This window comes from Engraulis encrasicolus, chromosome 3, assembly GCF_034702125.1.
Source record: "Engraulis encrasicolus isolate BLACKSEA-1 chromosome 3, IST_EnEncr_1.0, whole genome shotgun sequence".
Lineage (NCBI taxonomy): Eukaryota > Metazoa > Chordata > Actinopteri > Clupeiformes > Engraulidae > Engraulis > Engraulis encrasicolus.
Window position 1 is genome coordinate 34,900,103 of NC_085859.1, and position 15,670 is coordinate 34,915,772.

The 15,670-nt window shown below is 45.5% G+C and overlaps 1 protein-coding gene across 1 annotated transcript in view; it reads right to left on the bottom strand.

Annotated features, from left to right (window-relative positions):
* Positions 1 to 711: 711 nt before the first annotated feature.
* Positions 712 to 15,670, bottom strand: part of tmem161b (transmembrane protein 161B) — a 28,319-nt gene continuing 13,360 nt past the window's right edge. Inside the window, exons 4-12 of the mRNA XM_063195270.1 lie at positions 15,448 to 15,545; positions 14,886 to 15,042; positions 11,658 to 11,809; positions 11,233 to 11,293; positions 10,614 to 10,754; positions 7,985 to 8,101; positions 7,051 to 7,225; positions 5,216 to 5,312; positions 712 to 4,471 (exon numbers count right to left, since the gene is read on the bottom strand). Of these exons, the coding sequence (XP_063051340.1) occupies positions 4,164 to 4,471; positions 5,216 to 5,312; positions 7,051 to 7,225; positions 7,985 to 8,101; positions 10,614 to 10,754; positions 11,233 to 11,293; positions 11,658 to 11,809; positions 14,886 to 15,042; positions 15,448 to 15,545 (1,306 nt within the window). The 3' untranslated portion in view covers positions 712 to 4,163. The remainder of the gene's footprint in view (positions 4,472 to 5,215; positions 5,313 to 7,050; positions 7,226 to 7,984; positions 8,102 to 10,613; positions 10,755 to 11,232; positions 11,294 to 11,657; positions 11,810 to 14,885; positions 15,043 to 15,447; positions 15,546 to 15,670) is intronic.

Consider the following 15,670-nt stretch of genomic DNA (forward strand, 5'->3'; position numbering starts at 1 on the left):
AAAGAGGATCCAGACAGATGATGTGTTTGTGGCAAGACTTATTATAGTGTATCACCATTCCATGTGACTAAAAAGCCTAACAAAAAAAGATACCTTCTCCAAACAGATGCAAGAACAACGTTCTGCAATGAGCTTATGTACCTCCAGTTTATCAACTCTCACCTTTTTTGAGCCTTAATCATTAGAGATACCGCACCATTTCTGGAAAGAAGATCACTTTACACCTCATTTTACCTTTCTCCTGTATATTCTCAGAGTATGGCCGTGCAAACTTAACCTCCAAGCTAGCTGTACCCATACGATTCACTGATAATTGCTAATTTGTAGCTAAAAGCTGCATTACCAGACTAAGCGAACGAAGGAAAGTACAGGAGAAAGGTAAAATTCAATTATTTAGCTGAAGGGGAGGTGTAAAATGAGCTAACTTTCAGAGATGGTACAGTTTCGGCTTTGAAGTGACAATTCTGAGTAACATGTTGCTTTAGTGTAATGCAGATTTTAAATGTTATCTTTACATTGTGTTGCATTGAACTGCAAATTTTAGTAACGGTTTTGTACAGTTACAATAAGAGTGTGTGTGTGTGTGTGTGTGTGTGTGTGTGTGTGTGTGTGTGTGTGTGTGTATTTTGCTTCCTTTGTCATGAACATATGGTATGTCAAATGTCACTGTGGTGAGGTATTATGTCCAAATCAAAATCGACAAAACACATGTTTGTTTTTCTTAATAGTCATTTATTAAAACAAACTAAACAGGGGTGTAATAAATACAGAGAAACATCAACATCAACATGGAAATAAAAACACACTCAAGTAAGACAAACAAAGCCGCCAAGGCTGATGGATTGTAAAAAGTTTTCTTTTTAGGCTTTTTCAAAACTAAAAAAAGAAAATAAAAAAACCCTCAATGGGGAAGAAATAAAAACAAGAAAGGAAATGATTCTAATGTACAGCTGATTTGTCTTTGATGTGAACAAAAAGAAAATGGAGACAAACAAATCAAGAAGGAACCCTAGTGGCTTAAACAAAAGACACCGTTTCAGAATATTATTTGGCATTTGGGTTAGAAACGTATAGATGCATATGTTTATAGCAATTTTTAAAAAATAAAATCAATTTTTGAAAATAAGGACATTAGTATTTTCTTTTCTTTCCTTCATGGAAGAGGGGGATAGGTATAATACGTGGAATACGGTAGTGACCTGATTTGTGACCAACAGTGGCTTCAAAGTCACCATGAACACGGTTGATGTTTGAGCACCCAGACCAGTACAAGAGATTTTTTTAACGGAAACTTCGGACACGGGAAAATTGTTGAGTTGATTTGCATGCCAACATACAACGAAAAAAGTCAAGACAAACCTGAATTGCTCTAAAAACAAAAAACAGACCCAAGGAGGCCTGGGTACACAACAGAGTTTTCCTTCAATACTGACATTCTGCATTGGGACTCAAAAGTCAAGGCATGCTTCTACACCGTGTTGGTTTCAGTGGGGTTTTTTGTTTACTTTCCCCTGCATCAGGCAAATCAGTAGTTAGTTGACGTAGGTGACAAAATGTCCAGTCAGACTGGTGAGAACCATTTGTTGTACAGGTCAAACCCAAGGTCAGGTTGTGGGATATTCTTTCATTATCCCTGTTAATCAATTGATTCACATGTAATTAAAAAAAACATTGTTACAGATAGAAATTAATATTTAAAAGAAACAAAATAGGCAGGATCATTACATTCATAGTGTGTGCTTCCTCTTCAGTCTTTGAAAGAGAGCGAGGATAAGACTTTCCCAAACCCTTTCAAACGAAAGAGTTCAAATACATTTTAAAAACGTTTCAGCTAAAATCAACGAAAGAACAAAATAAGACGATACATCAGTCATCTGATATGATTGTAACAACATAACCGTTCCGCCTATTTTGCATCCGGTCGTTCTACCGAAATGAAATGAAATGAAAGGGTTAAAAAACACCGCTCAACACCCAGTATGGGCTGCCTGCTTTAATTAATGACATGTGCCTTAAACACACACACACACACACACACACACACACACACACACACACACCACACACAGGAATGGAGATGGATGGAACACACACACACACACACACACACACACACACACACACACACACACACACACACACACACACACACACACACACACACACACACACACACACACACACGAGAACAAAGATGGAAGAAGACACACACACACACCCACACACACTTGAAGTGCCCCTGATCTTCCTGTGACTGTGTGATGCTGAACTAAAGCCCACTTCCTCACATCAGGTGACTGACGGGAGTTTGCTGATCCTGATCACCTTCAGTGGACTTGTTGCTTATTGGCACCTTTGCTAAAGGTTAAGACACTGTATCAGCACAGCAGGTAAGACTCAACAAGACTCAGCTCAACCACAAGCTCCCAATGCAACCCACAAAACACATCATTTCACCTAAGCTGAAGGCTACACTTAATGACCGACGTGCTGACGGAGAGACAGACAGACTCACACACACACACTCATGCTCTCACACACACACACTCACACTCACACACACACTCACGCTCACACACACACTCATGCTCACACACACACTCATGCTCTCACACACGCACGCTCACACACACGCACGCTCACACACACGCACGCTCACACACACGCTCACACACACACTGTGGGCTACTAGGCTCTTTGCGGGTACCGCATTCAGAGAAGCAGAAACGGCTCCGCCTGAGAGCCGGGATGTGGATCAGAAACAAAAAGAGAAAAAGACTCTCAAAAAAAAAGAAAGAGAAAAAAACACATCTCTTTAATACGTAGTATGTTTGCAGTGCAGCTCTACATGCCAATTTCATTGATCAAAATGCCCTTTTTTTTGCTTCTCCACTCCCCGAAAACAGCAGGAGTTACTTGCAGCCCGAGGGCGTACAAACTCTGACTTTATTTTCACAGCAATGTATGTACACACACACACACACACACACACACACACACACACACACACACACACACACACACACACACACACACACAGCAACCAACAGTCTCTCTCTCTCACACACACATACACCAACCAACAGTCAGTCTTTTTCTCTCTCTCTCACACTCACACACACACACACGCACACGCACACGCACACACAGCTTGATGCTCAATGAAGGCACACACATTCTGCAAATTAATTCTCAGCCGTACGTACACCCATGCACACGCAAACGCCTATTCAGTCACTTATCCAAAAGCTCCCTTCTCCCATCAGGCAAACCGAAGTGGGGCGGAGCTTCTGACTATGACCTATAAGAAACAACTTCCTGTTATCTGCTCATTCCATTCCAATCTAATCGACTATCTACAATGGACAAAAACAATTTACAAAAAAATGATTAAAAAAACCTCTTCATTGTCCACATTTGAAAAAGAATATAAATATTGTTTTTAATAATGAGGCAATGCCAATGTGGGGCCTCCATCTGGGTGCTCCTGCCAAAAGATCCCCCCCGCGCAAATTAAAACCTCATGCACATTATTATTTCTGGAGTGTCCCTTTAGCCCTGAACTTCAGTTCCCCCTCCTCTTCAGTTCCTCCTCAGCCTTCTCCACCAATCAGCGAGTCCTCAGAAAACTTCCGCCAAATTGCCCTGAAGGCCATTATCAATCCATAAATATCCTCTCTGGCGGATTCTCCAGTTGTTAACAATTATTACTGTTACGGTTATTACTTCGCCGGTTACCGTCATGACGATTGAGAAACGATATTATAGTCAATATAATATAAGCAAGTCCTGTTTTCTTTGTGACGCGTTAAGTCACAACTGGAAATCGACTTTAAAAACAACAAACAAACAAACTAAGAGTCAGTGGAGGAAGCACATCGTAGAAGAGCTGGGCTGATATGATGACATGGTGAGAAAAAGGGAAGGGAAGGGGGGTAGTACCAGGAGTGAAAAATGAGTAGTAGAAGAGAGTGAATCCAGAGTCCGTCCAACACGGCTCGGAAAAAAACTCCTCTTCCTCTCAACACTCCCTTCCCTTCCAGCCTCCAGGGCACGTCCAGTCCAGTCCAAGTCCAGTTCCCGGCCCAGTCCCAGTCCACTCCAGTCGGGTTGGTTCGGACCCGGGAGCCGAGACGTGGAGCCCCCCCTCCCTGGGTGCTACGCTATGCAGCCATCAGGTACTGGTGGTAGAAGAGGCCGAAGAGGGAGGTGGAGAAGAGGCAGGCGGCCACCCACCAGGTGAGGAAGGAGAGCAGGCCGCGGAACAGAAGGGGGCTGAAGACCGTCCGCAGTCCGCCCAGGGCCACCGACAGCTGGGCCACCGACGCCGCCGTGGTCCCTGGGCTGCTGGTGGTGGTGGTGGAGGCCAGCGATGGCGCTTCTGTTGTTACCACAGAGGCTGACTCAGAGTTAATACCATCGAAAGGGCAAGGCTGGTCCTCTTCGGGGTACACCCACCATGAGTGACCGCCTGTGGGTCATATCAGAGAGAGAGAGATGAGTTCCTGGTGTGTGTGTGTGTGTGTGTAAAGAGGTCAGTATATGGCAGTACACATATGGAGATGTAGAAAAACTATACTTCTACGAATATAGCCACGAAAGACTAAAATACGAAATACCACAAGATCACTGCAAAAAGACAAACAATGGGTAAATCTAAATGTACTGGAAGGGATGTATAAATGATATAAAACATGAAAACATATACACAGGAGGAGAACAGAGGAGAGAGAGGTGGAGACGAAGGGATTGATGGAGGGATGGCATCAGAAAAATAAGAGAAATAAAAAAAATAAACTGACAATATTGATAACTATAAGGATGCTTTAGGAATCAAATCATACTTGTCACACAAACAAACAGACATGCACTATAAAAAAAAAACATCATCCCTCATGGCAGTGATGGACATTTATCGACACGGATGCCTTCATCCTTGAAAGATGCTGAGGAAAAGTCCAAACTTCGACTCTCTTCAGGTGAGTGAGCGTGAACCCCAGGCTCCAGGCCTTTGAGCCGAAGTGCGTGCGCACACACACACACACACACACACACACACACACACACACACACACACACACACACACACACACACACACACACACACACACACACACACACACACACACACACACACACACACACACACACACACACACACACACACACACACACACACTCTTCCGTCAATCATCGATTCATCCAGTGGACTCACCTAAAGTTTTTAGCAGCAGAGTAGTGTGCAGTAGCATGACGAGCGGTGCCACGTACTGGAGTGCAATAACACATAGGTAGTAGAAGACCCGCGCCACCTGCACACAACACAATACAACAACACAACACAAGACAACAAGAGAGGTGCTTAGGAGAGGCCACAGAGACATACAGTACAAAGAGTCAGAGAGAGACACAGACGGAGAGAGAGAGAGAGAGAGAGAGAGAGAGAGAGAGAGATACGTTTCTGATTTGTGTGTGTGTGTGTGTGTGTGTTGGGCGGGGGGTAAAGAGGTCAGTATGGCATAGCAGCACAAAAATTGAGATGTAGAAAAATTACACTAAAATGGATTCTTCAAAAATAGCCATGAAAGAGTATAATACGCAATACCACAAGATCACTGCAAAAAGACAAAGAGCAGTAAATGTACTGTAATGTAGCGAGAGTGAGCGAGCGAGACAGCGAGAGAGAGAGAGAGAGAGAGAGAGAGAGAGAGAGAGAGAGAGAGAGAGAGAGAGAGAGAGAGAGAGCGAGAGAGCCAACAACAGCGAGAAGGACAGTGAGTGAGAGAGCGAGACAGAAGAGGAGAGGAGAGAGTGACAGAGACAGGGAAAGTGGGGAGCTTGACGGAGGAGAAAAGCAAGCATTCAGACAGGCGGCCACGGCGGCTTCGCCTGCGAAGGGCCATCAGGGCAGAGAGAGAGAGAGAGAGGAGAGGAGAGGAGAGGAGAGGAGCATCCATTTGCGAACCTCACTTAGGGACTTGGCACATCAAACGGCCTCGTCTTCCCTTCTCACTCAGACGCTAAGCAGGGGGGACGACGGAGCAGAGGGACTACGAATCATGGTGTGTGTGTGAGAGAGAGAGAGAGAGAGAGAGAGAGAGAGAGAGAGAGAGAGAGAGAGAGAGAGAGAGAGAGAGAGAGAGAGAATCATATGCGTGTGTATGAGGGGGGTGGTGGTGGTGGTTTAGAGTGGTTGTTTTTGATCTCTCCAGAGGCAGTGAGCCCAAATGGGTGCCTCATTTCCCTGCTATGGCCGCCTGGCAGAGGAGAGGAGAGGAGAGGAGAGGAGAGGAGAGGAGAGGAGAGGAGGAGGGGGGAAGGGAGGAGAGGAGAGGAGATTAGAGGAGAGGAGAGGAGAGGAGAGGAGAGGAGAGGAGAGGAGAGGAGAGGAGAGGAGAGGAGAGGAGAGGAGAGGAGGAAAGCAAGCAGGCTGGACTGTGTTACGGGGCTTACATAGTCAATATGTCCTAATCATGCATTCGTGGCTGTAAGTCTACACATCACTACACTTTGACACGCTCAAACACTCACTCCCTCCAACACAGACACAGACACACACAGACACAACTCCACTTTTCTCAACTCTGACTCCCCTCTCTTGCCATAGTGGTCCATCCGTGAACACCAGTCCCCCATGCACCAGTGTGAATGATAAAAAGGCATTTGTGAATGGGCGCTGTAAGAATGAGCTGACCGTATGGAGAGACACACAGGATTTGTATGGAGATACACACCCCCATGTCTCCACTCCCACAGAGTAGCGCTAGCAAGTGGACGTGCATGTCTGGTGTGGTGTGGTGTGTATACTCTTCCTATGAGTATGTCTGCAAAACAGTGTGTGTGTGTGTGTGTGTGTGTGTGTGTGTGTGTGTGTGTGTGTGTGTGTGTGTGTGTGTGTGTGTGTGTGTGTGTGTGTGTGTGTGTGTGTGTGTGTGTGTGCATGCAAGTGGGTTTGAATGATGAGACACTGAGTGTGTGTGTGTGTGTGTGTGTGTGTGTGTGTGTGTGTGTGTGTGTGTGTGTGTGTGTGCTCGTGTCCCCCTCCCTCACCATCTTCTGCAGGTCCACGGTGCTGATGCGGCCGGCCTCCTTCTTCATGGTGTCCACGGCCTTCTTGGCCAGGTTGAGGTAGGCCTGCAGGTGGTGCCGCATCATGGCCAGGCGCAGCGCACACAGCAGCAGGATCAGCCACAGGCGCAACGTGTCAAACGTCGCCTCACTCATCCTGATATGAGAGAGAGAGAGAGAGAGAGAGAGAGAGAGAGAGAGAGAGAGAGAGAGAGAGAGAAAGAAAGAAAGAAAGAAAGAAAGAAAGAAAGAAAGAAAGAAAGAAAGAAAGAAAGAAAGAAAGAAAGAAAGAAAGAAAGAAAGAAAGAAAGAAAGAAAGAAAGAAAGAAAGAAAGAGACTTTTTAATTTCCTTTCAGTAATCAATATAGTAGTGGTAGCCCTTGCTTGAAGAGGGTCAATAGATGGAAACGTTGCAAGTAAATGCTGCAAATGTGAACAAATGTGTGGGGGGGCTCTCTTGGTTGGAGAAGAGGAGGAGACAGTCACGGGGAGACAGTTAGTAGAATATATATAAATAAATATATATATGTATATAGAGAGAGAGAAGTGGTAAGGAGAGAAGGAAGGCTAGGCCATATAAAGTCAAAAGAGATTAGGTGAAGGCAACTGGACAGTTTTTACTTATAGCTAATGGAGCCATGGACGAACTGCCGTGGATAGACAAACCATCTTCAAAATAAAATAAAATAAATAATAATAATAATTAAAAAAAAAACCTAGTTCCCAACAACTGAACTGGCTTGAATAGTACACTCCTGAAGGTCACTGCTGAGGACAGAGGAGTTGACAGAGCAGACGTTGGGATGGATGGATGGATGGATGGATGGATGGATGGATGGATGGATGGATGGATGGATGGATGGATGGATGGATGGATGGATGGATGGAGAGGGGGAGGGCAGGAGGTGAACTTACAAAGGCACGCTCTCCTCCTTCCCCAGGGTGGGGTTCATGATATAGTCCTTGGTCAGCGGCTTCACCCACAGCAGAACCATGATCAGAGGGGCCAAGAAGTTGATATGCAGGAACGTCCTGAGAGAAGGAGGGAGGGACAGAGGGACGCAGAGAGAGAGAGAGAGAGAGAGAGAGAGAGAGAGAGAGAGAGAGAGAGAGAATTTACACACCATCACTGAAATGTAAGCATACACGCATAACACATATACACTTTTCAAAAGGCATCAAAACATCACATAGCTTCTGACAGTGTTCATTTTCTGTCTGAATAACATTTCTGGGGAGAAAAAGACAGTGGCAAACTTCACAAATACAGTTAACAAAAACATTTTTTTTTAAAGATAGTGGGTTAAGGTGGAAAATATATGGCATCGATCAGGTGTGTGTGTGTGTGTGTGTGTGGTCTCTGGGTTGGCAACTGGTGTAAGTAAGCAAAGCTAGTGTACAGCTCTGGGTTTCCCTTCAGAGGATGGAAAGGCGAAGTGGCAGTGAGAGAGCGAGAGATAAAGAGATAAAGAGAGAGAGAGAGAGAGAGAGAGAGAGAGAGAGAGAGAGAGAGAGAGAGAGAGAGAGAGAGAGAGAGAGAGCGAGGGGGGGGGCAGAGAGAGAGAGAGAGAGAGAGAGAGAGAGAGAGAAAGAGAAAGAGAGAGAGAAAGAGAGAGAGAGAGAGAAAGAGCGAGAGAAAGAGAGAGAGCGAGAGATAGAGAGAGAGAGAGGGCGTGCGTGTGTGTGTGTTGCCAAGAACAAGGTGTGGGGAGAGGTGTTGGTCATGGGGGTGGGGTGGTGTTGGTCATGGGGGTGGGGCTGGGTAGGAGCAAAGTGGATTAGCTGTGCTGCTGCAGGACGACAACGCTGACACTATATAACAGCCAAGACCCTTTCTTGCCCCCTATACACCATCCTCATAGACACACACACACACACACATGCGCGCACGCCACGCACACACACACACGCACATACACACACACACACGCGCGCGCGCATACACACACACACGCACGGGCGCATACACACACACGCGCACGTGCGCGCATACACACACACGCGCACGTGCGCGCATACACACACACGCGTGCGCATACACACACGCTCATACACACGCGCGCGTATACATTCGCACACACAAACACACGCACGCACACACACACCTGCATGCATGCACACAAGTGCACAGATATGCACTTTTAATGCACACTCATGAACATGCGCACAGTCACACACACTCGCATACAAACTCACACTGCCTTCGTAAGCAGAATGAATGAGTGTTCTATGGGGCCAACAAGCACCTGATGCCACGAGTGTGTGGCAGTGACGTGGCCTGAAACAGGAGCCTGCTCTCAGCTGCGCTAGTACTCATCGCTCAAAACTCTTACCTTAAGGATAGCGGCCGACGAGGTGACCCGATATCATGGGAAATAATGGACAAGAACAGCCTGATGGCTAAGCTGAAGTCCAATTTCCCTTGATACCGGGACATCTCGAATGCAGCTATGCCGCTTATCAACCAGTTGCCACATTTCCCGTTTATATTGTTTTTTTAACATTCTTATTTTCTGTAGGCTGCAATCTACAAAAGAGCTGTTGAGCGTTGGTGTAGTAGTCTAATGCTTCATTCATGTAAATGGTATTTTTTGAATCTTTGACTTTGAGTTGTAGGACTCATGCCAACTGCCCCAGAATCTAGCGACCAAGTTAGACACTTCTTTCGGAAGCGTCTAATGTAGAATCTTTACAGTATTTGGCATGCCGACAGTATGATTGTTTAATTTTCGGTAGTTCATAACACGATTCCAACAACGTTATCACTTAAATACTGTCGGCATTCCGAACGAGGATTTTATGCGCGTCAAAGTTGGACGCTTGATCGAGAATTCCGTTGTAAGGGGAGATGACTGCTTTTCAGTCGTCAATCCCCTTTGGTTGCCTTATTATTCTACAGCGCAGCGATATGGAACATTGTGATGAAAGTTCTTTTTACCAGAACTAATGCATAGGTGTCGCGGTACCGGAGAATAAGGGACACCCTGTCAGCCTATCAGAACTGTTCATTTCTGTTCCCCTGGGTGATGAAACTTACAGGACAAACTGTAATATTAGTCTTGAGTGTTGGGAGTTTAGAGCATTGTTTCCCAACCAGGGGTACGTGTACCACTAGGGGTACGCGAGCACACCTCAGGGGGTACGCAGGAAAATGTGATAATGACAATTGAATGGAGTATAGTCATACTGGGATAAAGGAATATACATAGAGAGCATGGGATAGGGGGTACTCATGGTACAACAAAAAGGCTTAGGGGGTACGCAAGTCAAAAAAGGTTGGGAAACACTGGTTTAGAGGGAGCAAACATGATTTGAACTTGACTAAATTCAAACCAAATGCTTGCCAAAAGTTGATCAACAATGGACTGGAAAAGGCACACTTCACAACTTGTGCTCAAGTCTACTTCCATGAATGAGAGAAAGTGACAGAGAGAGACAGACAGTGGGGGGAAAGACAGAGAGAATGAGACAGACACGTGCAGAAATGAAAGAAACGGAATTAAGACACTCGTGTTCACAGAGAATGGAGGGTGAGGAAACTCACTGCGTGACTTTGCCCGTGGTTAGCGTGAGGGCGTCCAGATGCATCTGGGCCAATCGCAGGCCGGGGAAGGTGAGGAACGCTCCAATCAGAGAGCAGAGGAGGGCCAGTATCAGCTTAAAGGTGAGCTTGGATATGGGGCCCCTGGGCAGAAGGACAAGGCGGAGGGATGAAGGTTAGCTTGGATATGGGGCCTCTGGGTGACAAGGCAGAGTAGAGGGGAAAAGAGCAGAGCACTGCTTAAACAGCGGGAGGGAGGCCTATACGGCCATCGCACACAAAAGGCCCTGTAATGTTGCCATTAAATATACATTAAACACTCCGCACCGCTTCTATGTGCATCTCTAACACCCCCCTCACTCCATACACACAAACATCATACACTCAACTACACACACACACACACACACACACACACACACACACACACACACACACACACACACACACACACACACACACACACACACACACACACACACACACACACACACACACACACACACACACACACACACACACACACAACTACGTCATACACACACACACACACGCACGCACGCATGCAACATCATGCGCTCAACTCGAAACACGCACGCACGCACGCATCTCAAACACTTACTGGGACTGAAGCCCTTGGTTCTCCAGAAACTGCACAGCACTTTCTGAGAAATTGGCAAACCCTATAATACAAGATGAGACAGGATTTTATTTTCATAAGTAAAAGTAATATGCAGAAATGTTCAATTATTCAATGTTTATGGAATGTTTTGAATGTGATATTTTTTTAAAAGATGATGATATATGTTGTTCAGATGTGAAATCCAGCCATCAAGTCTTAGTCAGCAAGTCAGGCAGGAATGCGGCTCTCGACAGCATCGTTGATAACAAAGTTAGCATCTTTGCCCCTTGTGCTAACAAAATTCGCGACTTAGTTGGTTGCAATACTATCTCCCATTGGCAACCTACTAAGTTGCTAAGAGGTCAGCAGCCACACTTTCGAGAGACGGCGTTGTCCAGTGTCGTGTGGGACCATGTCCACCTCACCTGTCTCCAGGCCAAACTCCAGGTAGTTTTCCGTGACTATGAGGATGGCCATGGCCTTGACAAAGAAGAAGAAGGCAAAGGTGATGCAGAGGGAGCGCTCGCCGCCCTCCTCCAGCCTGAAGTAGTGAGCCGTCAGCGAGAACAGGATCTTACTGGAGTAGGAGCGTCAAGGAGGAATAGGACTGCTTACGGGTACATACCAAGCATCACACTACTGTACATCACATAAACTGGGAAAACGGGTACAGGGTATCGGTTATAATCAGGGCTTGACGTTGACACCTGGTAAAACCTGACTGTGGCTTGCAGTAAATTTGGTCTTATTAGCCACGTTGGCAGGTAGCTTGTTCTTGGATATGACACATCGCAATACAGGTATGTAGTCTATATTCTGTGATTTGGCTATTGTGAATCAATTATATTGTATTTAAGCTAAAAGCAGGGGGAAAGTATCTTCCGTTTCTATGTGTCCATTGAGATGCAAAAATACAGAAATGATTTTCACTTGAATAAATACATCCTTAGGATGTTCCATGCTTAGTTGGTTTCTGTGTGGTATGGAAATTCCATTAGCAGATTAACTTGTTCCTCGCTCCTGTCCAAACCAACTCTGCTTCAATAATGAACATTAATGAAAATCTGCATGTCGTCATCATCGACTTGTTAAAGCAAGGATCTGTAACACATTTCCCCATCTACAGCGTTCCCATGTCCTTGTGATGAGTGTATCATTATTACAGTAGTCAGCCTTGACCAACCACCTCAGATAGATAGATGGAGCACCGGCTTACAGCGCCAACCATCGATTAAGCTGGCACAGGTCTGCATGTGCAAGTAGTGCACGCATGTATGTGAGGCCGCTGAATACTCACTCACGCTCACACACGCTCGCACACCCACACATCACCATGGCAACAAGAGCATTCCATTACGGCCTAGCTATCGCAACGATATTGTGCTGTTCTCCGTCCCTGGCTTCTTAAGTGGAAAATAACAGCACTTGTTGCTTCAAAGCGGAATTCAATGCTGGGAAATTGTGTCAAATGACAATCATTAAAGCAGGCCAATGAGTCTTATGCACTCCTTCCAATCCATTTTCATTGAGTGTGGCATTCCTGCTAGAAATCAAGGACCAAACTCTGAAGGTCAAAACGAGCATCTTTTTTTTATCGATTATTCAACCGTTCTTGAGCAGTCGCATTCAGGGCAACTGTCAATTGGCAAGTTCTTGAGCGGTACATTCTTGTGAACAACCAGGTAGACAAAGGGAATAGCTGCGTAGAGTGAATATTTATCTCATACAGGGAAGCAAGTGATTCTCTGAATGACTTGAATGGAGAAAGAAATGTTCAAAAGGCCAATGAAAAATTGGTTTGGAGAACTGACTAACATTTTGCATGCCCTTCACCTTGACAGATATTTTCACTAGCTTTACTGCTCTGCATGATCTCAGACGAGAGAAGGGTCCATCCAAACACCATCATGACACCTCAATCTTTTTTATATTAGTTTATGCTTTGCTGTAAAAGTATTACCATTTCTGGCTGTGGTCAGAAGCAACAATTTAGTCATTGTCTTCTAAAACACAGATTTTATTTCAAAAGTCATAAAATTGACATGAGCTTGTGTTATCAGCGCCACCATTTTTTAAGCACACCTTCCAATGCTCCGCAAACCCTCACAATCCTTCCTGGCCTCTTCACCTTCCTTCCTTCCTTCCTTCCTTCCTTCCATCCATCCATCCATCCATCCTTCGCTTCCCTAATTCTCCCAGATCACTCTTTTCCTCAGGAAATTCAGTCGGCTGGGGCAGCAAAAAATTGTGTAAAAAAATTGGGGCTTCCAACCTCTCACTCGGCAGGCAATCGCGTCCAGCCGCCGTTGACTGCTCTCCTGGAAGGCCGGGCACGTTTGCAAGGAGAAGCGAGATTGATCCGCCTGGACTGTGTCGAGGTTAATGTGTGTGATTTGGCGGGAGGCATCGGCAGGCGGAAGCGGAGAGGGTGGGCGTGTGGAATCGACAAGCTGCACATCGGCACTAGCCTCTCTCTCTCTCTCTCTCTCTCTCTCTCTCTCTCTCTCTCTCTCAGTCATGAATGCATGACTTCAGCGCTCTGAGACTCCTTATAGGATGGTATGGATTTGAAGCAAAAAAAGGGTACGCCATCAAAGCACCTGCTAAAGGAACAGAGTGCAATATGAACATGGTGTCTAGACCAACAGTCCAAGTCACTTATGGCAGATGTAATATGTGATCGGATGTACTGTGTCCACCTTTTTTTTTACACTGCCACCGCACATAAAAGCACATCCTATTCTTGTCTTAAGTGTGTGTGCGCCTGCTTACTTATGGTCACAAAATCTTTAGGTCATCCCTCAACACTCTCTGCTACAACAGTCTTGCATGAAACAAATTGATGGCCCTGAATTTGGATTTCCTTAACTGGACATGTAAAACCCTTCACCGGTATCCATATTCAGGATCACACATGGGGTATGAATGGGCCTGAAATCTTTCATGAATGACAATCTTAACCATTTGAGGGGTAAGGATTTCCCCCCAGTTCTTCTAGAATTTTACTCAAACACTCTACAGCTCCCTTGAGCCTGGCTTCTCAGCTGAAAATCCCCCTTACGACAATCGGTGGAACGTTACCCCAGGACCATCGCAAGCGATTGTCGGGCAAGATTTCCTTGTCGTGGCCAACGTTCTAAGATAGAACTTTGGCAGCTCAAAGAGTCGCCGATCGCAAATCGTAGAAATCAAACACTGATATCTGCGAATGGAAATAGACCGTCGGGCATTGTCTCTGTGGTTGCGAGCAGGGATAAGATTGACAGTTGCGATTCTCTTCTAGTGTGTGGTGCACCCCGACGTCAAAATCGGACACTCTGTACGCGGGTGCTGTGGCGCAGCGCGCTAGGGGGGTGCTGTGGTGCATTTTCCAACCCTACTCCATCTCTCTCCACACTCACTTCCTGTCGCACCTTCACTGTCCTATCTGAAATAAAGGCCCAAAAAGCCCATAAAAATATTTTTTTTTTTCAAAAATCGGACACAATCTGGAGTCGTGTAGTTTGAGCCTGGCTTTAGAAGTGAGCGTTAAAAATCTTGCAAAGTCCTTATGACATCATAATGAGAACATTTTGGCAAAATTCTAATCACATATTTGTGATGGTACTCCTCAAAGGGTTGACATGCATAAGCGTTCTTGTAGGGAAGGATACATGACAAAGGCCAGGACCAGCAGGCACCACACCACACTGATGTTCATCTCGCCACTGGGCTCTGCCACGCAGAAGTAGAGCTCGGTGATGAGGTACACCACCGTAGCAGCCACCGTGAAGTCCACCAGCCACTGGAATTCTGGGAAATAATGAAGTGCTGGGGGGAAGAAGAAAAGAATATAGTGATTTGTGTTGATAAAAATTAGATTTTGGTCCAAAGATTGAAGATTTCAAGTCAATGAAAGTGCACTTCATTACATTACATTACATTACACTACACTTAGCTGAAGCTTTTATCTAAAGCGACTTACTTATTATTTTAGGCACAGGATATTGGTTACAGTCCCTGGAGCAATGTGCAGTTAGGTGCAGTGCTCAAGGGCTAGGGTTAGGTACCGTATATCAGTATCACACTTAAATGTCTGGATTTAAGTTCTGATCAGCAATGCTTGACTTGACCAATCAACAAGCAGCACGCCACGCATTTAGACACAGGTTGACAAATAGAACAGAGGTGCCTGCTTGAAGAATCCTCACTTACAAACAACAACATCCTTCTTACCTAATGTGTCCACTTCGGCAATACATTTTGTCTCCAGCTGGAGGTCGATGTCCTTGGGAATGGTCATAGGCTTATTGTCTATATGCCCGTTATACTTCCTAAAAGAAAGGGAAAAGACCGTTACAGACCGCTGGGTCAACGAAAATAAAGCATCCACAGGCTGTACACACACACACAAAAAACATAAAGGGACAAACGGCAAATGAATAGTGGGGACATATAC